The sequence below is a fragment of the Phaethon lepturus genome, unplaced genomic scaffold (assembly GCF_000687285.1).
Source record: "Phaethon lepturus isolate BGI_N335 unplaced genomic scaffold, ASM68728v1 scaffold27438, whole genome shotgun sequence".
In the NCBI taxonomy this organism is placed as follows: Eukaryota; Metazoa; Chordata; class Aves; order Phaethontiformes; family Phaethontidae; genus Phaethon; species Phaethon lepturus.
In genome coordinates this window covers 1,405-20,422 of record NW_010560224.1, presented here as the reverse complement: position 1 = coordinate 20,422, position 19,018 = coordinate 1,405, and the positions used below count along the sequence as shown (strand labels likewise).

At 43.9% G+C, this 19,018-nt stretch overlaps 1 protein-coding gene across 1 annotated transcript; it reads right to left on the bottom strand.

Moving 5' to 3' along the window:
• Positions 1-12,432: 12,432 nt before the first annotated feature.
• OSTM1 (osteopetrosis associated transmembrane protein 1) lies at positions 12,433-17,173 on the bottom strand (the record flags this gene model as incomplete). Its single annotated transcript, XM_010293612.1, has 5 exons — positions 12,433-12,724; positions 13,033-13,198; positions 13,991-14,155; positions 15,469-15,566; positions 17,059-17,173. Coding segments are annotated over 5 exons (600 nt in total), but the record flags the coding sequence as incomplete, so codon positions are not given.
• Positions 17,174-19,018: the final 1,845 nt, after the last annotated feature.

The window sequence follows — 19,018 nt, the reverse complement described above, 5'->3', positions numbered from 1 at the left end:
GGCCGTCCTCCTCCCGGAGCGTCCTCCGAGCAGGGGCGAGGGCAGAAAAGGCTCCTGCTTCTGCAAGGGCAAACCTTGGGTGGGTCCCTCCGAAACAGGAGGGTTTGCCTGAGGGTCGGGAGAGGCTGAATTCATTTTACCCACCGCTCAGCACATGTTTTCTGACCTCTGTGGCCCCTTTGTGGGCCCGGGATGGAGCTTGTTTGTATGAGCATAGCTATTGTATGTGTGCCAGGCTTTACTGCTGTCCTCAAAAGCTGCCCCCAAAATGAGATTTACTTCTAAGAAATAACAAAAGCCAGGCAGGCAGTCATACCCTCTTCATCTTTCCTGTTTTCTCCATTTCTTTTTAAGTAAGTGACCTCTAAAATATTTTCCTATTAAAGCAAGGTCTATTTTTAAGCTACCGCTGTCATTTAATTAGTCATTTTTCACGAGAGGCACATCTGACTGGAATTTACGCTCTTTTTATCCCCTTTTAGCAGCATGTATGTTTTTTTTCTACCAATGAGTAAGATGGGGTCTCTTAGTCTTAGGTCTAATAAGCACTACTTTTTTGTCCCCTTTTCCCTCACCTTCCCTCTCAGATGCTGGAAGTGAGTACGTTAGACAGTCTGTGCAACCCCATTTCACAGATTGTCTAACTCATGGTACAGGAGCTAAGAAGTAATACACTCTGAAATCAAGATGATGCACTTAACAGAAAAAGAAACACATACATGTATTTTAAAACCTATTTTAGGCAATTTTACCTGTCACTTCTCTACCTACCCATGTTGTCTTATGCTTGTTGTCCCCTTGGAATGAGTTTCTAGTGTAAAAATATGAGAGTTTTGTAGTGTCAGACCATTAAGATAACATAGAGCTTAATTTCTGTCCCACTCACATAAAAGATGGTGCTGTTCCTTTACTCAGCACTCACAGCTGGGCCAACATAAATTTTCAGGAAAAACAAAAAGTGCAGAACTTGAATTGCAATGTTCATGAATACAAGCCATAGCAGAGAAGAAAACACGGTTTTGCCCAGGTTAAGCTCCTTCGAGATCTTAACAGCTGATTCAGAACAGTTAGCTCAAGCACAGGGCAGGTGGGAGACATCCTGGCATCCCCGTGCAGAGCGGCCGCGCATCCGAACCCCCGTGGTGTGACCTTCCAGGCTTCTAGACATGGCAGCAGCAAAAACCCTGAGGAGGGGAGAGATCAGGCAGAGGCAGAGCACGTCTGTATACGCTCTGCTTTTTTTCTTGCGGTTACCTGCCTGTACGCAAAGCCGCCGGCTGCTGCACAGCGAGGCGCGGGGTCAAAGCAGCCTCCGCTACGCGGCTCTTTGGGGACGCAGGTGCGGCGCGCGCTGGTGGCACTGCTCCTTGGGACTCTCCAAGCCTCCGTGCAGAGACGTAAAGGCAACGATTACTGTTGTCATCAGCGCCCTGGACATCTACTTCCATACCGGAACCACGTGCTGCACAACCCACGATGGACGCCTGGCGCCCGCGACCCTCCTTAAGGGACGGGCAGCGGGAGCGTCGCTACCAGCCCCAACAGCAGCAAGGCTGCAGGTCCCTGACCGCAGCCGTACCGGGGAAAGGAGCCTATGGCCAGGTGAACTGCAAAGGGAGGCCGGGTGCTTCTGCAGAGAAGAGGAACCTGTCAGTACGGCTTCAGCCTCTAAACCAACACCAGGCTGGAGAAAGGAGCCTCCCTGCTCTCTGCTCAGGAACTGCCTCCTTGAAGTTTGCTTACTAGCGTCCTGGGCAGCTTTTCTGTCATCAGCCCTGTGCCCCACGGTATCAGTACAGACTGGGGGATGAGGGGATGGAGAGCAGCCCTGAGGAGAAGGACTTGGGGAAGGTGGGTGAAAAGCCGGACATGACGCGGCAACGTGCACTCACAGCCCAGAAGGCCAATTGTATCCTGTGCCACATCCACAGCAGCGTGGCCAGCAGGTCGAGGGAGGTGATTCTGCCCCTCAACTCTGCTCTGGTGAGATCCCACCTGGAGTCCTGCGTCCAGCTCTGGAGCCCTCAGCACAGGAAAGACATGGACCTGTTGGAGAGGGCCCAGAGGAGGGCCACAAAAATGCTCAGAGGGCTGGAACACCTCTCCTGTGAGGACAGGCTGAGAGAGCTGGGGTTGTTCAGCCTGGAGAAGAGAAGGCTCCAGGGAGACCTTATTGCAGCCTTCTGGTACTTCAAGGGGGTTTAGAAGAAAGACGGGAGCAGACTTTTTAGCAGGGCGTATTGCGATAGGACAAGGGGTAACGGTTTTAAACTCAAAGAGGGCAGATTTAGACTAGATAGAAGGAAGAAATGTTCCATGAGGGTGGTGAAACACTGGCCCAGGTTGCCCAGAGAGGTGGCAGCTGCCCCATCCCTGGAAACATTCCAGGTCAGGTTGGACGGGGCTCTGAGCAACCTGATCGAGTTGAAGATGTCCCTGCTCACTGCAGGGGGGTTGGACTAGGTGGCCTTTAAAGGTCCCTTCCAACCCAAATCATTCTATGACAAAGCCCCACTAGTGAAAAAACAGGAGACTATCAATTAAAATAAGGTTGACAATCATGAACTAAAGACCATTTGAATGCTGAACTTGATGAAGTATTTTAAAAATACCTTACAGCTGAAAAAGAAGGAATGTTATTCAGAAATAGTAAGTCACATAGGAGCCCAAGTCCTGCTTTCAAATTAGCTTGGCTGTTGGGATGCTACACTGCACTGCGGGCCGGTGGGTTTGACCACACTTCTGAAGGCTGGATTTGGACTCCCAAGTCACTAATGGGGAAACCGTTATTGTTTTTCCCCCTCAGAAGTCCCTACCTCTTCCCCCATGGATACCACAGAGGTGGGGACAGCTGTCACAGGGAAAGGTGCTTTAAAGCTGCAAGTGTAAAACCCGGCTGCTGGGCTTTGGCAGGGCCTGTCAGCGGGTCGGACTCCAGCGCACAACGACGCGGCAGTGCTGCTGGCGGCCGGCGGAGGCCAGAGAGGCTCCAGTCCCTCACGTTACCGTGAATGAAAATCCAAAAGGCACAAAACCCCGAGCTGCCTGGAGAAACTGAGCTCTGGCAGGTCCTGTAGCCTTTTGAGCAGTGAGACCATTTTATTTTTATTCCATTTTCCTTAGGAAGTTTACAGTTGCTTTTGCTAAACTGAAGGGTGTTGTTACGCTTGCCGTGTTTTTCTTTCCTTCCCCAACAGCGCTGTTACCAGCAGAGAACAGACACCATCGCTGGTGGGAGGTGAACCTCCTGCCAGTGGCCTTCCCTGGTGAGATGCTGCTGTGGGACTTCACAGGGGAAGCTGGGCACAGCTGGGCTGCAGCTGGCTAAATATCATAGCCGTAAACAGGTGGGGTTGCCTTGGCTGTGCCAGCCAGCCAGCGAGCTAAAAGCCAAGGAAATTGTTCCAGGAAAAAGAAAGAAAAGAAAAGCTTAATCTTAGTAAAAATATAGTCCCTGAGCACTGGCAGGGTCAGGGTCAGATTGGGTTACGTGTTGTATAAGCCCCCGTTATACAACCCAAGGCAGAGGCTTTCCCAGAACTATTCAATCCTGCTTTCTCTTGCTTCTTCTCGCCGTCCCTTCTCCTGATGCTTGCTTGGGCACCAGACAGGTTGTCCAAGTGCTTCCATCACCATCATTTAGATCACACACATCACTTGCTCTTTAAATAAAACATGACCGTGGGAGCTTATGAGTGGACCTAAGGTAACTCACGTCAGTGGCTGCAATAAAGGCAGCTCCTCATATGCTGCTTATCTGTGCAACAGAAAAAAGCATATTGCACACTAGGGACACGGCCTGCCGTGACGCAGAGCCACCGGACCGGGGGCTAGGTGCAAGCGTCGCTTAGAGCTGGGCAGCCTGGGCAACAGCAGCCGTCGGTGCTGAGGGGCTCCTGACAACGGAGAGAAAAAACCGCACCGCATGCATGTTTCATGGAAGTAACGTGACTGTTTCTGTTCATCCCCTTACCAACTTTGAACCAGCTGTTGAGGACATCATTTTCCCCTTGAAGCATGCATGCTCCTCTCAGGGCACTCCATGCCATTCACTCTGAGATTCTGTTTTTCTAGGAAGAAGTGTCATATAAGTGGCAAACTGATCTCTCTGCCAACACTCACCAGCCCTCTCTTTGCATCCCAGCACTCACCCTTCGTTCTGAAAGCATCTTCAGGCTATGTTTTTTTTTCCAGTGGAGCGATGCAAAGTAAGACTGCTCCTCCTAACAGACTTCCCGAGGGCATTTCCTCCGCCAGAAATAGCTGCCTTCAACCCCTCGACTCTCCCTTTGCCAGATCACTTTCGAGCCTCTCTTTTGATCACCTGCAGAAAAGCAGCATTCACCAGAAGAAACAGGCGTTTACCAGAGTTAGAACCACCACCTCCGTTTGAAAACCTGCTCCAGCACAGTGCAAACGCGCTACTTGCGACGTTTTTTTCCCCCATTTCTACATGGTTGAGTAATTGCTTCCAACTCAGCAGACTTCTGCAATACTTTGAAGCTCATCACTCTGGTTTTAGTATATACTAAGTTTGACTCCAGGACCTTAAGAAGATGCCAAAATATATATCGGCAACTCATCATAGTCTTCCAAAGAAAAAGAAATATAACGTTGTACTGCAAGCAGAAAACGCGTTGCAATTTTTAGAGCTATGGAGAACATACAGATGCCCTAACAAATACAACTTGCTTCTTAATCAGCGATAATGGAAGGTAATTATCTAAAGCAGTCTTTTCACGACAGAGGGAAAGAACAAAAACAGTAACTGAAACCCACTTCAGAGACTCCCAGCTTGAGGCTTGCCCCTGTAGTCGGAAGAGAACACCACACAGTTTTACCTGGAAACCGGAGAGCTTCAACTTTTCGGACTTGGCCAGTATTATGTAATAGAACAGGCTTTCTATTATACAATAGATTATACAAACAATCTATACAATACCGGGCAGGTATAAAATACCTCTATCACTCATATTTCCCTGCCCCCTTCTATAGACTCCTTTGAAAACCTTCAGTCTTTACCACCTCTATCTTAGGACTCTTCCTTGCAAAACCAAGACGCCTGCTTCTTGCAGCCTGTTTTTCCTGCAGCACAGTAAATTGCTACTGTTTCAAACGTTTGAAAAAAAAATTTTTTGAATGAAGTCCAAAGGAATATTCTGATTGCCAGTGGCTGTTCTCTCTGTCTTAACCTAGATCAGTTTGACATAAGCCATTTACTTCATGGTTAACCCCGGAAAAATCCTGCAGGGAATATAAATTCGTGCATTAATCCTGCTCACCAGTTTGGTTCCACTTAGGTTTGGATGAAGGAGGTGCCGCGTTGCAACCTCAACTCAAATTTACTGCTTCGAATGCTTTAACAAAACACCTCTCCGGAGCCCTTTGTGATCCTCACACGAACTCTTTATTGCAGAGGAAAGAAAGAGACACGACTGTAAGTGCTGAGCATTACAATGAAACATAAAGCAGCATTAAAGTTGCTCCGTGCTTAATGCTGCGGTTTAAGCAGCTAATCTTGTTTCGGTTGAATGGCATGTTCATTACAGCAAATAAATCAGTAACATGTAGGATTATTGAAGAGGAAAGACATATTAAACCAGTTTAGGGCATCATATTGATTTTTATTTTTTTTTAAGTGTCCGATTTAGCTTGGCGTTTTTCAACAGTCAGTTCTAATAAACGCTTGTATAGCACAGATTAAGCAGGTGGGAATGCTGCCCAGAAAGAGTATTATGAATAACTTAAGGCAGTGGTTTAATTGCAGCAATCCATGATACTTACTGTGCTGGCACCAGAGCGGAATTTTCAGTATGAAAAGTTAAAACTTCAACCAAGCTAGTAGTGAGTATCTCTCATTAAATATTTGAAAGAGCTTTCCAATATTTTCACCTCAGATGGGAGTAGGGGAAGATTTCAGAGTTCATTTAACTATTTATTTAACTTGTTTCCACTACAACCATTAAGTTATTTTTTTTAAAATAATTAGCAGTTTATTTGATGTAACTTTGCGTCTCTGACACCGCAAAACATTGCAACAGTGTCCCTGCTGTCCTGCCACCCGGTCAGCCCTATTCTGCCCTATCACCTTTGCAAGGAAGATGCACAGAAGCGAAGAAGCCCAAGCCTAGCTCACACTTCAAGCAGTAGGCTCCTTCCAAAGCTATACTATACTGTAGAGTATTCCCATATTCCTTCGCCGCAGTGCCAGTTCCCTGGCGCTATCCTTGCCACAGCCTAGAGAAATGAGTAGGAGCAACTTGATCCAACTTTGGAGATGGCCCTGCTTGAGCAGGGACCTGGACTAGGTGACTTCCAGGGGTCTCAGAGTAGGACTGACAGGAGAAGACACACAGTTACGGCTTAGGTGAAAGATCAAAGTGCTCCCCAATGCCAGATGGCCTCCCCTAGAATCATAGGATCATTAAGGTTGGAAAAGACCTCTAAGATCATCAAGTCCAACCATCAACCCAACAGCACCAAGCCCACTAAACCATGCCCTGAAGTGCCATGCCTACATATTTTTTGAATACCTCCAGTGATGGTGACTCCACCACCTCCCTGGGCAGCCTGTTCCAATGTTTGACCACTCTTTCAGCAAATAAATTTTTCCTAATATCCAATCTAAACCTCCCCTGGTGCAACTCCACTCAGCCTCAGCAATTTGTCTGTGTCCATGTAGAGGGGACATCCCCTGTAAAACACCAGTGACACCTGCGGTAAGCAAGCTCCCATCCCACACACCATACACCAATACATCAAAGCAAGGATTCAGTGGGAAACAGGGGCGGGGAAGTTGTCTTATCTGGTGGGAAAAAATGCAGCCTTTTCTTCTCTGTGTAAGGCTGAAAGTAACAAACCCTCTCTCTTCCCTCGCCTCTAATCTGTGCAAGGTAGGAAGGTCCACCTTAGGCCACTGCACCTCTGGAGACATGTGTGTGCTCATGGGTGCTCCCACACGCTCACTTTAGCCAGCACAAATCAGAAGTGCCCCAGGCCTCGAAGCAGATGCTGGGGAAACCAGTTTGGACCAGCAGCACCTTTCAAGCAGAGCAGGTGCAAAGCGTTGAGGCTGTGTGACTTCGCAGAAGACACTGGTCTGGCAGCTCCCTAAGCCTACACCCAGTCCTGGGTACAGACCATGCCAGAAACCCTGCTGATGGCCAGCAGAGATGCTGGTATCTCTGCGTTAAACACCCGCGCTTGGAAAAGATTATCACACAACTGACTCCAGTCATCAATCACATCACCTCCCATTTTCTTCCTTTATACGTTATTTTTGCCTTAGATTAGACCAGGGTCTCCAAGATAGCAATCACCTTTCAACTCTCAGCACAACACAAGGCTACTAGTTGCAGATAAATCAGCCTGGCTGACTCCAGCAAGCAGCAACAGACACTGATCACGGGAGAAGCGACGCTTCAGAGAAGTTGCAGAATTCATTGGCTCTGCTCTTCCAATATGTAACTTTTTATGCTGGCAGAAATACAGAAGGTGCATCCTGCATGTCCTGGTTTCAGCCAGGATAGAGTTAATTTTCTTCACAGAAGCTAGCGTGAGGCTGTGTTTTGGATTTGGGATGAGAAAATGTTGATAACATGCTGATGTTTTGAGTTGTTGCTGAGCTGTCAAGGACAGTCCAGCTTCTCACGCTGGCCTGCCAGCGAGCAGGCTGGGGGTGCACGGGGAGCTGGGAAGGGACACGGCCAGGACAGCTGACCCAGGCTGGCCAAAGGGATATTCCATACCATGTAACATCATGCCCAGTACATAAACTGGAGTTGGGACGGGCTGTCGATCACCGGGGGGTAAGCAATTGCTGTATTGGGCATCACTCGTTCTTGTACATTCCTTTGTCGGTATTATCATTGTGGTTACCATTGTTGTTTCCTTCTCTCTTGCTGTCCTATTATACTGTTTTTATCTCAACCCACGATTTTTTTCCCCACTTCCGCCCCCCATCCCACTGGGGGAGGGGGGAGCGGGTGCGCAGCTGCGTGGTGCTTAGTTGCCGGCTGGGGCTAAACCACGACACTGCACAAACTTAAGGAAGATCAGACTAAAAATACTTACACCAGTCCCAGAAGGAAAATTCATAATAAAATATGAACAAGAATTGGTAAGTGACCCATGTGTTCTGATTAGGAGTGCGGTGACTTTGCTGATCACACAGCTTATCATTCCAGAGAAACTATATTCAGGGCATGAAAACTAATGTATAAATCAGCAGAAATATAGGAAGATTTGACGGTACTCGATTAACTGGACAGTAAGCACCAGAAGCAAAACATTAGGAAACTGAAGACATTTTGTGATTATAGCAGGCATTTAATAAAGATGGAAAAAAAGCAGCCATTACACAAAACCCAAGTATTTTTTGCTTGTTTTAAAGAAAAAAAAAAATCCCACTTAGTGCTAAACAGGAACCCTCACTCACCCTGAAATAAAACAGGAGCTTTGTAAAGAGCCTTTGAACCAGGATTACTTCAACACCGTCCACCACATCACACAGTTCAAGTACCCTCCCAGAAGAAAGCAGTTGCTTTTACATAACTTGGAGGCAAGTCCCTGTTGCCATCCCACCACTCGCTCCCGTTCCTGACCCGCACAGGCAGCCCACCTGCATGTCTCATCCCAGACCAGTGGGGGACCTGGGCTCAGCTTCTCCATCTCCCTGCTACCCGTCTCCAAACTTCACCTCCACCAAGGAGCCTCCCCTTTCCAGCTCCCCTGCTCTTCCCTCTTGCCCTTCTGTGCTTACTCCCTTTCAAGTCCCTCTCCCAAGCATACAGGCAACCAGAACTGTTCCTAGTTCTGCAGCTGAAGCCACACGTCACACCTGGCATTACAACTTTCCCAGCCTCCCTGGAGGTCCCTTGCAAGTGTTGTTGTTGTTTAGCCCCAGCTGGCAACCAAGCCCCATGCAGCTGCTCGCTCACTCCCCCACAGTGGGGCCGGGGAGAGAATCGAAAGGGTAAAAGTGAGAAAACTCGTGGGTTGAGATCAAGACATTCTAATAGGGAAAGCAAAAGCCGCACACGCAAGCAAAGCAAAACAAGGAATCCATTCACTGCTTCCCGTGGGCAGGCAGGGGTTCAGCCATCTTCAGGGAAGCAGGGCTGCATCACGCGTAACTGTTACTTGGGAAGACAGACGCCATCACTCTGAACATTCCTTCCTTCCTTCCTTCTTCTTTCCCACAACTTTATATGCTGGGCATGACATCAATGGTATGGGATACCCCTTTGGTCAGTTGAGGTCATCTGTCCTGGCCGTGTCCCCTCCCAACTTCTTGTGCTCCCCCAGCCTTCTCACTGGTGGGTGAGAAGCACAAAAGGCCTTGACTCTGTGAAAACACTGCTCAGCAACAAAAACATCCCTATATTTAACACTGTTTTCAGTACAAATCCAAAACACAGCCCCACACTAGCTGCTATGAAGTTAACTCCATCCCAGCCAAACCAGCAGAAAGTGACACACTGAGATTTAAATTTGCCTTCAAGACACCCACATCCTACCACTGGTGCACAAGGCTACTCTCGTCAGGCAAGACACCCAGCTCTCTCCATGGTGAGGCACTGCACTGCCATTTTTAAGGAAATCTTCCAGCTCAACAGCAATCCAACACTGTGCCTGCTGAAGCTGAAAAAGTGGCCAGCGCAGGCAACCAAAAGCCTCCCCGCAAAGACAGCAAGTTATCCCCCCTGGCCTTACTCACGCACACCCACACAAGAAACTCCATTGCAACGAAAAGGAGCCTTTCCATATACTTCAGCAGGCTTTGGCCAAGATGAAACTCCACCCTTTCTCAGCAGTTGCAGTTCACTTATTCTGTAATTCAGTGCAGCACTGCTTTGAAAACATCTTTCTGATGCTGTTTTCCTGCAAAAGGCATAATGAAGAATAATAAGCAGGTGCTTTTGAATACAAACTCAGAACAGCAGGAGTACAAAACTACTATACATGGAGCAATTAAGTAACCACACTGTTCACTGTTTATTGATAATCTTTATTAGAGCTGACTTTCTGTGTTCCTAGTAAGTACAAATACAAATCAAAGTGCTACCCGACGGTAAGAAATTTTTATTTGCACAAAAAGATACAAACAACTAGTATTTCAAAGTTCATCCTATTTAGTACACATACCAAAAAGGAAAAAAAATAAACCAAGATGAAAGACTAGCAGCAAAAAGAGTTCTAGTTCTCCTTCAACACAGACTGTGCTTCCACATTTCTCTAGGAAATAGAGTATAAAGAGAATCCAATCAATTTATATATGAAATATCCCACCAAAAATATAACACTGTGTAAAGAAAGTTAGCAGTATAAAGTTGGGGGGGGAGAAAGCAGCAGATGTAACATTAAAAATCTCAAGTGTAAACTTTACTGCTGCTTTAAAATAAAAAACAAAAGTCACATGAGTATTTCCGTTTGGCTTAACAGCCAGGAAAATAAGAAAAGCTGATTTTTAACAAAATTTTTTTTTTAAAGTGCTTAACCACCATATCCAAAAGTAATGACTTTCAGACCTACTTAACATGAATGTGCTCAAAAAGCCACTGCTTACAGTATAAAAGCTGTCATTCTGAAATGCTGCACATACAAACTGGCTTTATCTGCACGAATGAAAGATTGCTTTGAACAGCTCTCAATCATATGATGTCCCAAATCAATGTAATGCTATTAGAGCAGGCAGCTGAATACGTCCCAGAAAGTTGAAGTTTAAGAATAACAGATATAATTTTTTTTTTTTAATTAAAGGCAGCATGCCTCTCCCAGCCGCAAGAAGGTAACTTCATGTAATAAGCAAGAGAAACACAGTTTTATGTTACTGTTGTAAACTACCTAGAAGAAACTGACTGTTGACGTAGTAATTCACATGTTTAACAGAGGGAGATAAATACTTCCTACTGATAAAACACAAAAAGGCAATCATGTGGGTTGGACCAATCGCTAACTTAATTATATATATTAGTATTTTACTTAATTATTACACATACCGTCAACTTGAATTTAAAACTGACAGTATGTCCTAACTAAAAAAAAAAACACACAAAAAATAACAAGAAAAACAAGACAACCAATGACTTGAAGAACTTTAAGACTGTTTTGTTACAGTGTTATATATTTATTTGAGCCTTAGTGCAAAGAAAATAGTTAACATTTGAGGCTCCGAAGCAAGTCAAATACATAAGACTATTTCATAGGGTTTTTTGACAGATGTCAGACACACAGGCTCCAAGCATTTAATTTTTTAGCTGTAATGGCTATTCATTTTTATCTCATGGTTAGTAAACACATTTAAAAATAGGAGCAAAGACTCTGGCATTCATTAATCTCAAGCACAGCCATAAATCGTTTCAACCCCACCACTCTCCCAAACCAAGGCTATCATAACCAAACTGAACCGTTGGTATTGCTGCAGCTGTTGAATTGTGCCCACAGCCCATCAGTAGCACTGTCGATTCCCGCAGTTATTGTACAAATTTCTCCAATCACTTCGGAAACCTGCAAGTTTGAATTTGTTTACATTCACCTATTTCACAGGCCTAGTTTTGGAAACTAGTTCTTGAAAGCCATCAGTTCCCAACACAGTACCTTCATTGTCCTTCAGGACATTTTTAAGTTAGAGAACCCCCTGGTTCATTTACTGCTAAAATACATACTATCTAGAAAAGGTAACTTTTTTCCCTACAAAGTTCCTATAAAGACCTTTGCATTAAGCCATAGCAAGCTCTAAACCAGGAAATTCAGCATCTCCAGTGACTTGACTTTACCTCAGTTCTCCTTTACAAAAGAAAAAAATAACAAAAAATACCCTTGATCCTTAAAAAGGAAAGGCAGTAACACAATAAACAAATAGCGAAGCATTCAGTTACCCAAACAGACATCTAAAATAAGGCTCTGAAAATTTAACATTTGAAAAACAGTGACTTTAGTGGCTAAAGTGTGCAAAGGACTAAATATGCTGCCTGTTTCAAAGATAACTGAATACTGTAGTCATAAATGATTATTATTCTTGTCTAGCACTGGCAGTTCTGTTGCTTTTGTTGCTGGCTTTGGACATTATATATTACCACTTCCTCCGCATATTTCATGCCCTTGTTTTTCATTCCAGAGACCAGCAGCAGGAGTTCAGAGAGAGGTATCAGAAAGATGTGAACTTTTCTTTTTAAACGTTTCCTGTCCATCCCAAGTCTGGCAAAACTGAATATTATGTGGAATTAAACATAATGTTTCAAGCAGGAACATCAAATACTATTTCAAGTTTTGTCTGTCTATGAAAGTCACCTCAAAAAGATTCAGAATCTCAGTTTTCTGTGAAACAAATATGATAAATCAAAGAGGAAAAAAAAACATGCAGGGAAAGTGTAGCTATTCTATTGATGAGAAGTACAAAAGCTTAGAAACAGAAAAACACCAGCTTCAGCCTGAGACTGAAAGAACCCACAGATTTTTCCAAACCAGAGTCCATACAGTGTCACACAGCCCTGCCTTGTCATGTTTGTTAATATCCTCGCTTAGAAGTCAGACTGCATTTTGTTTAACTTGTGTCGCTCTGTATCATTATACTAAACCATAATTAACTCCTCTTTTGTGCCGGCCTCATTCCAACACAATTGTACCCACTGTATACCAGCAGCAGTTCTCAGGTTTTGTTTTGAAGCTCAGCTGTATTTTTCTTGGATGTTCACAAGACTGGCATTTGACTGGATGCGCTTGGCTAGAAAGGGAAAAATTATATGAAAATTAAACACAAAGAATTCCACAAAACTAGTCTCTCCACTCCCACTATTTATCTGACACAGACTTGCAAACAGCTTTCTGTTCACGTCCAGAAACTTTAATGAAAAGATATGGCTGAAGCTCTTTACTATCCTTCTTCAGGGGACAGCAGCAGACTAATAGCGGCTATTAGCGCCGTCAGCACAGCTGCAGGCAGATCTGGCTGGGCCCCCCCTCCCACAAGAGCCAAGCAAGTCCCTGGCACCACCCAGCTCTAACAGTGAAATTGCCAGCACCATCACTTACGCAAAATGAGTATCCGTTTCTTCTGCTTTGAGTGGAGGAAGCTACTAAGATAAAAAACAATAGGTAGGAAGAGAATAAAGGATGAAACTGCAATCACTGGGACTGTATCACTGCAGGGAACAGAACAGTTGAAAGTCCTGCTCCAAAGCTTCCGAGTGATGTTCATCTAAAACAAAAACATAAGCAAGCCGTGAAAGCAAGCACGTGCATTTTTGCTCTACAGCGTGGCAAACACGCAGGCCTCAAGACATTCAAGTGTTCAAATATGACCTGTTAAAGTGTTGTTTTCTGAGATCTCACCCCAAAAGCAAGCAAATCCCTGGAAATGTAAAAACAGGCCATTTAAACGGAGCCAAGATTTCACATCAAAACTTTTACAAGCTTCAAAACCAGAGCATACTCAGATACACTGTAGACACTGCGATATGCCTGTTTCCCAGAGAACTCACTGACAGCCTATGGAGACAGGGCTAATCCCATACTTTTGACAGACTCTTTTTGCCCAAGCACTTAAAACCCCACAATATAACACAGCTTTTTCCAAACATATGTTGCCAATGCTGAGGACCCCTGGAAACAGCTGCTGTAATAAGGAATCGATTATTACACTGGCTAGAATAATAGCAGTAAAGCTTCACATTAAAAGCCAGAAGATAAAGAGTTTTTTGGTTTTTGGTTTTTTTTAAATCCATCCCCTTCACAGTAACAAGAAATTAAAGTGCAGCTACACAAACTGGAATACACTCAGGTGATCAGGAGCTTCAGCCACGCTCCTGCTGCACTGACTGAGGACAGGACCTAGCAAGACAGCCCCACCAAGCTAACTTCCCCCCCATGGGACATCAGCCTGCCAAAGGCACTGCTGCCCATACTGTCCCACACCGAAAGGGAAGTAACTAGGGAATTAGTAAAGACCCCCATGATGAGCTCTCCCTGGTGAGTATTAATAAATACTTACTGCATCTTCCACATCGATACACAAGTGCGCGGAGTGCCCGGACTCACCACCTTGCCTGTTCAGCCTTTGCAAGTCGTTATACAGGTCATTCAACATTTTGTAGGTTTCATTGCAGTTTTTACACACTTCTGTGTAGTTATTTGGTGACAGATAGGTGGTTTGTCCCTAGGGTTATAAAACAGCATTCATACAAAGCCTTAAGGCATTATAAAAAAAAAAAGTAAAAATAGAGTCAAGTTTGAACCAAAATCCAGATTTCTAGCATCCTAGATTGAGTAGAGGCCCAGACAGACAACTCACATAAGAATGTGGGAGGAAAAGGGACCAACCCTAATTCACTAGGGACAGGATCCATTTCCTGCAGATTATGCATCTCAAACTATTCCCTGAACTAGCAGCTTTTTTTTTTTTTTTAAACACTTAATTTTAAAGTACCAGTTCCCAGAAGGACAAAAAAAAGAGTTACTAGTAATTAAATGTTATTCTGGAGCCAGAGATCAGGTTCCTTAATACTGTGTTTTGTTTTTCATTTGCCCATACCTAACAAGTAACAGTTGTTACTGCTGAGCTGTACTGACAGGGACAGACTTTGCTATACTAAGTAATCCTTGTCCTTTGTGGCCTTCACCACCCCTGAATGCAAATACAACACACCTGAAAACAAAACTACAATCTCTAAAGGTATTTCATCCCAGTAATGGTTGTATTAGCTACCCACTGACCACTGGGTTAAGTTCTAGTCCAGGCACTTGAACTGATCAATAGGCCAGCCCACACTGCTCCCAGCCAGGGCTTATAAAGGCACATTTCCTAGAAATCATTAATAATAAAAAAAGCAGACTGTTTCCTCAGAGATTGTCTCATACCCATCATTTCCCATTTTTACCGTTGAATGATCCCAGAACTTGGCCAGTTTCCAACTGAAAATGAAATATGCGCAGTTTCTTAGGCTATTTAGGGCATTTTCTTTGAGGACAATTACCACATATACTTCACTAAGTGCCTTTGCAATATGGACAAACTTCATCTACCCATAATTTTACTAGTCAAAAGAACTGTTATAATTATTTAAGGTACTGGTCTTTCTGAACTAGTCTATACTATCAAAAGGCTATTTAAAGACCGAATTGTTAAGTCAGAAGACAACGGTTCTCCAAAGAGGTAGAAAGAGACTTGCAGCATGCAGATATGTTTCTTACTATATAATTATCAACTATTGTGAATTCAGAAATTCTGACATGAAGTAACATCGCAATTACATACAAAATGAAGTCAAGGTGAATATCAGTTAGAATTCATTTTAGGCTCTCAATCTGTAAACATCTGTGTTTTACAGATCATTGCTTTATCTGCCTAAAATTCACAAACTCACCCGCAGTTTGTTTGCCTAATACATATCTGCAGTTTATTCAGCATAAATACGATTTTGCTAGCAATTAGAGGATTTAGTGCTTCTCTTAAATATACAGTATAAATACCTGAAGGTTATGTTCAAAACATGTCAGAGATTTATTGAATAAATCCAAGAATTCTACAGTAGAATTTGACAATCCCTCACTGCTGTTCTTTAAACAATCTGTCAAAGAGAAAGAAAAACATCAGGATATTCTAATTTCTAACATTTCTATAGCTGATAAGCCCCAGACACTCCACTCCTGCAAAAAGAGCTCTCAACTATAAAAGACAGGTCTAGTCAACACTGTGGTTTCCTTATCTGCCTGCCATTGATAGGTCAGCAGGTCTGAGACAACTCTTCATCGAGAACATATTTCAGAATTAATTGGCCTTGATTAAGTGAAAGATGAAGACTATCATCAAGAGCTTTCTGAAGAGGGGGTCTGAATTATCTTTGGACTTCAAGGTAAAACAAGGCATTACTTTTATTTTCTACCCTACAAACCTGGCTTTGCCCAGCAACAGTAACAGCCATTATGTGAAAGCAGAAGCACCAGCAATGGAGATGAAAAAGAGCATCCACAAAACAGCTAGACCACAAACACAACAGCAGAAGCAGAGGTAGGTTATTACCATTTAAGAAAAGAGCTGACCATTTCACCAGCTTTGAGGGGAGCTCTGGGGCTTTCTTCCCAGTCATAGGCTCAATCCTACCATGTTACTGCTTCTGTCCACCCCACCCCACTTCACGTGCTCTAACCAGACAGACCCTTGAAAACAGTGGCTTGGGAATGTAGATGTTCAACAACAGCACCAGGATAGCAAGCCAACATCCTAGAAAAATCTCCTGAAAGAAGGAAGCACCGTCAGTGCTGAGGGCAAGCGTTCAGCTGGACCCTGGGCAGGCAGCACACAAGGTACAAGCTCAGGACAGCACAGACCACAGAGCTCCTCCTGAACCACCTTTCCAGCCCTCACAGAGCCCAGACTCACAAATGAAAACAAACTTTTCTGGGATCTCAAGGGGCTCTGCAACAAACCCAGGATCTTTCACACTCACCTCCATAGTGCTATTCCCTCTGTTTTCTAGTGCACCTATTCACGTAGGGTCCCACTTCCCACACCAGGGGAATGGCAAAAAGCCACAGTTCAGCTGTAAGCATGGCACAGCACCATCAGCATGTGAGATACAGGGATAGACTTCGACACCCTCCACCCATAAAATGAAATCAAAAGCATGGTTGTGGAGGTAGATACTGTTCAATGTGTAAACATCCCAGAGTTGCTGACTTTATTAACAAACAAGGGAAAGGTTCTTATCTAAGTTTTTTAAAAAGTGGGAAGACAGAAAAACAAAAGAAACCACAATGAAGCTAAGGAAAGTCTCCAGAGAGGTCTGTAGATCACAAAGAAAACCAGCAATACTACCTTTTGAAAGAACAGGCTAAAAGAAATGTAACAACTAAGTTTTCCAACAAGACTACTGCCCTCAGATTTTGGCAGTATCCGTTACAGAATAAAAAGCTCTTGTACCTTCATTGGAGTGGCTCTAGTTCAGGATTTTTGTGTTATCTACTGACTGTATTTAAACTAATACATGCATTTCTGATCTGTGCAAATTTTAGGGGCTAAGTCATAACAGTAGCATGAAAGCTACAGAATGAGTCACGTACTTGCACAGTTGGCTGCCTCCCAGGTTTCATTAAAGAACTCTGAAAGGGTCACAACTATCTGCAGCCTGTCTGAGGTCAAGATGCTTTTGGCACAATTGTGGCTCTCAGAGGAATTCTAGAAGAAAAAGGAAACAACAACATACACACACACAAAAATCAAGTGTTAAAAACAAAGAGAAAATATTTAAATGTATTTTAGGCAAGCACAGCTAAACAATCACAATGCATCACACCGTTTTTTCTAGAATAGGCTGAGCAGAATTTACAGAACAATAAAAATCTCTTGATCCTCCGGTTCATACTCTGAGCAACAGTTTACTGTACATGGTCTTTGAAGACCTTCTAGGGCTGCATGCAAGTCAGTCAAAAATACATGACTGCAAAAAAAAAAAAAAGTGCCAGCAGAGAGACAAGGCCTTCTCTACCAGGTAGCTCATACTTATCCTGGCCCCAGAAGCCAGCTCCAGACATGTGCAGCCAGAGAGCAGGACAGGGTCATTCACATTAGGCTGAAGGAAAATTTGAGGGAGTTGAACCAATAAACTGGCCTCAAAACAAAAGAAACCCAAACAACAGAAAACAACATCCAAAACCACTGTAACAACATACTGTATCAGCAGCAAACTTCCGTGCGATGCAGCAACACCAGGAACGCAGTCCTCTGCAAAGCAGCGCCCGCAGCCACTTCCCCGAGCCTGTGATGAGGCCGGGCTCTCGTCCTCCCCATACATAGGTACCAAGCTCACCTGTCTTAGCGAGCCACCCAATGCACCCCGCCCTCAAAGCAGGCACTGGCACAACTCTTACAACTTATTCCTAGACCAAGTTAATAAAAAAAAAAAAATGCAGAGCAACTATAAAAGCAGTTACAGAATAAACAGGCAATACCCCTATCAGAATTCAGAACAGTTTTTCTCCTTCAAAGCTTTATTTTTTCGCTCAAACCAGATATGAAACCATGACCTCCAGTCAGCTGACTCCTGTGCTCTAGGTCCTGGTTTCTGTCTGCTAAATTGACTTAAGCACTCCTCAAAATTGCCAAAGTTGCCAAATGCCTCTTTGATAAGGGACACAGGAGATACGAGAACATAATCTCTTTAACGAGAAACATGTTCCTTACAGAGCTTTATGAGAGATTGAGTTTCTGCTTCTCTGTTAAAACAAGTTTACTTTTTAAATAAGAAGTGGAGACTCAACTGCAGAAGTTGAATATTGCCACATCTGGTAACTCCTACGTTCACCCGCTTTCATTTCTACTAAATTACAAACAGATATGCAAGAAAGTTGTTTATGCGGGAACCTCTCCGGTTGCTTCATGAAGGCCTTTAACTGTGAAACTTCCTCACCAGCTGGGCTCACGAGTAGGAAAAAGCATTTAAAATCCAAAACTGAATCAAGTAGACCTATATCATTCCTTTGCTTGCCTAACTTAGTAAGCCTAATGAGGAGGATTTTACATTTCAGAGATATTCAAAACTTAATTTGGCTGCTTCTTTCACATTGCACTGTAACTATTGCAGGACAGCAAAGATAAAAACATCAGGCATCTGATTACTTGCAATCATGGATTGAGGTCGCAAGAAGTCATCTTCTTTATTTACCTGGTTAGTTGATACACACACAGAAGGAAAGCCAAACACTCTCTAATACAGATGTGTCTTCCAGATGACACACTGGACCCGCCCTCACAGGCTGCCAGTACTCAAGAACAGCAGCTGCAATGAGTTCATACACATTCTAAGTACTGGGATATGTTTGGCAACCTAATCCTAGCCAAAACATCATGCTGAAAGTGCCCAAGAAAATTACATGCTCAATTCCTCACTTTCATATTATTACTTAGTCACTGGTATGAAACAGTTTCCATAACAAGAAACAAACAAACAGACTACAGGTTTGAAAATTAAACAAAATTAAACCAAATTAAATTTGGTTAATTAAAACAAATTAAACCACTGTC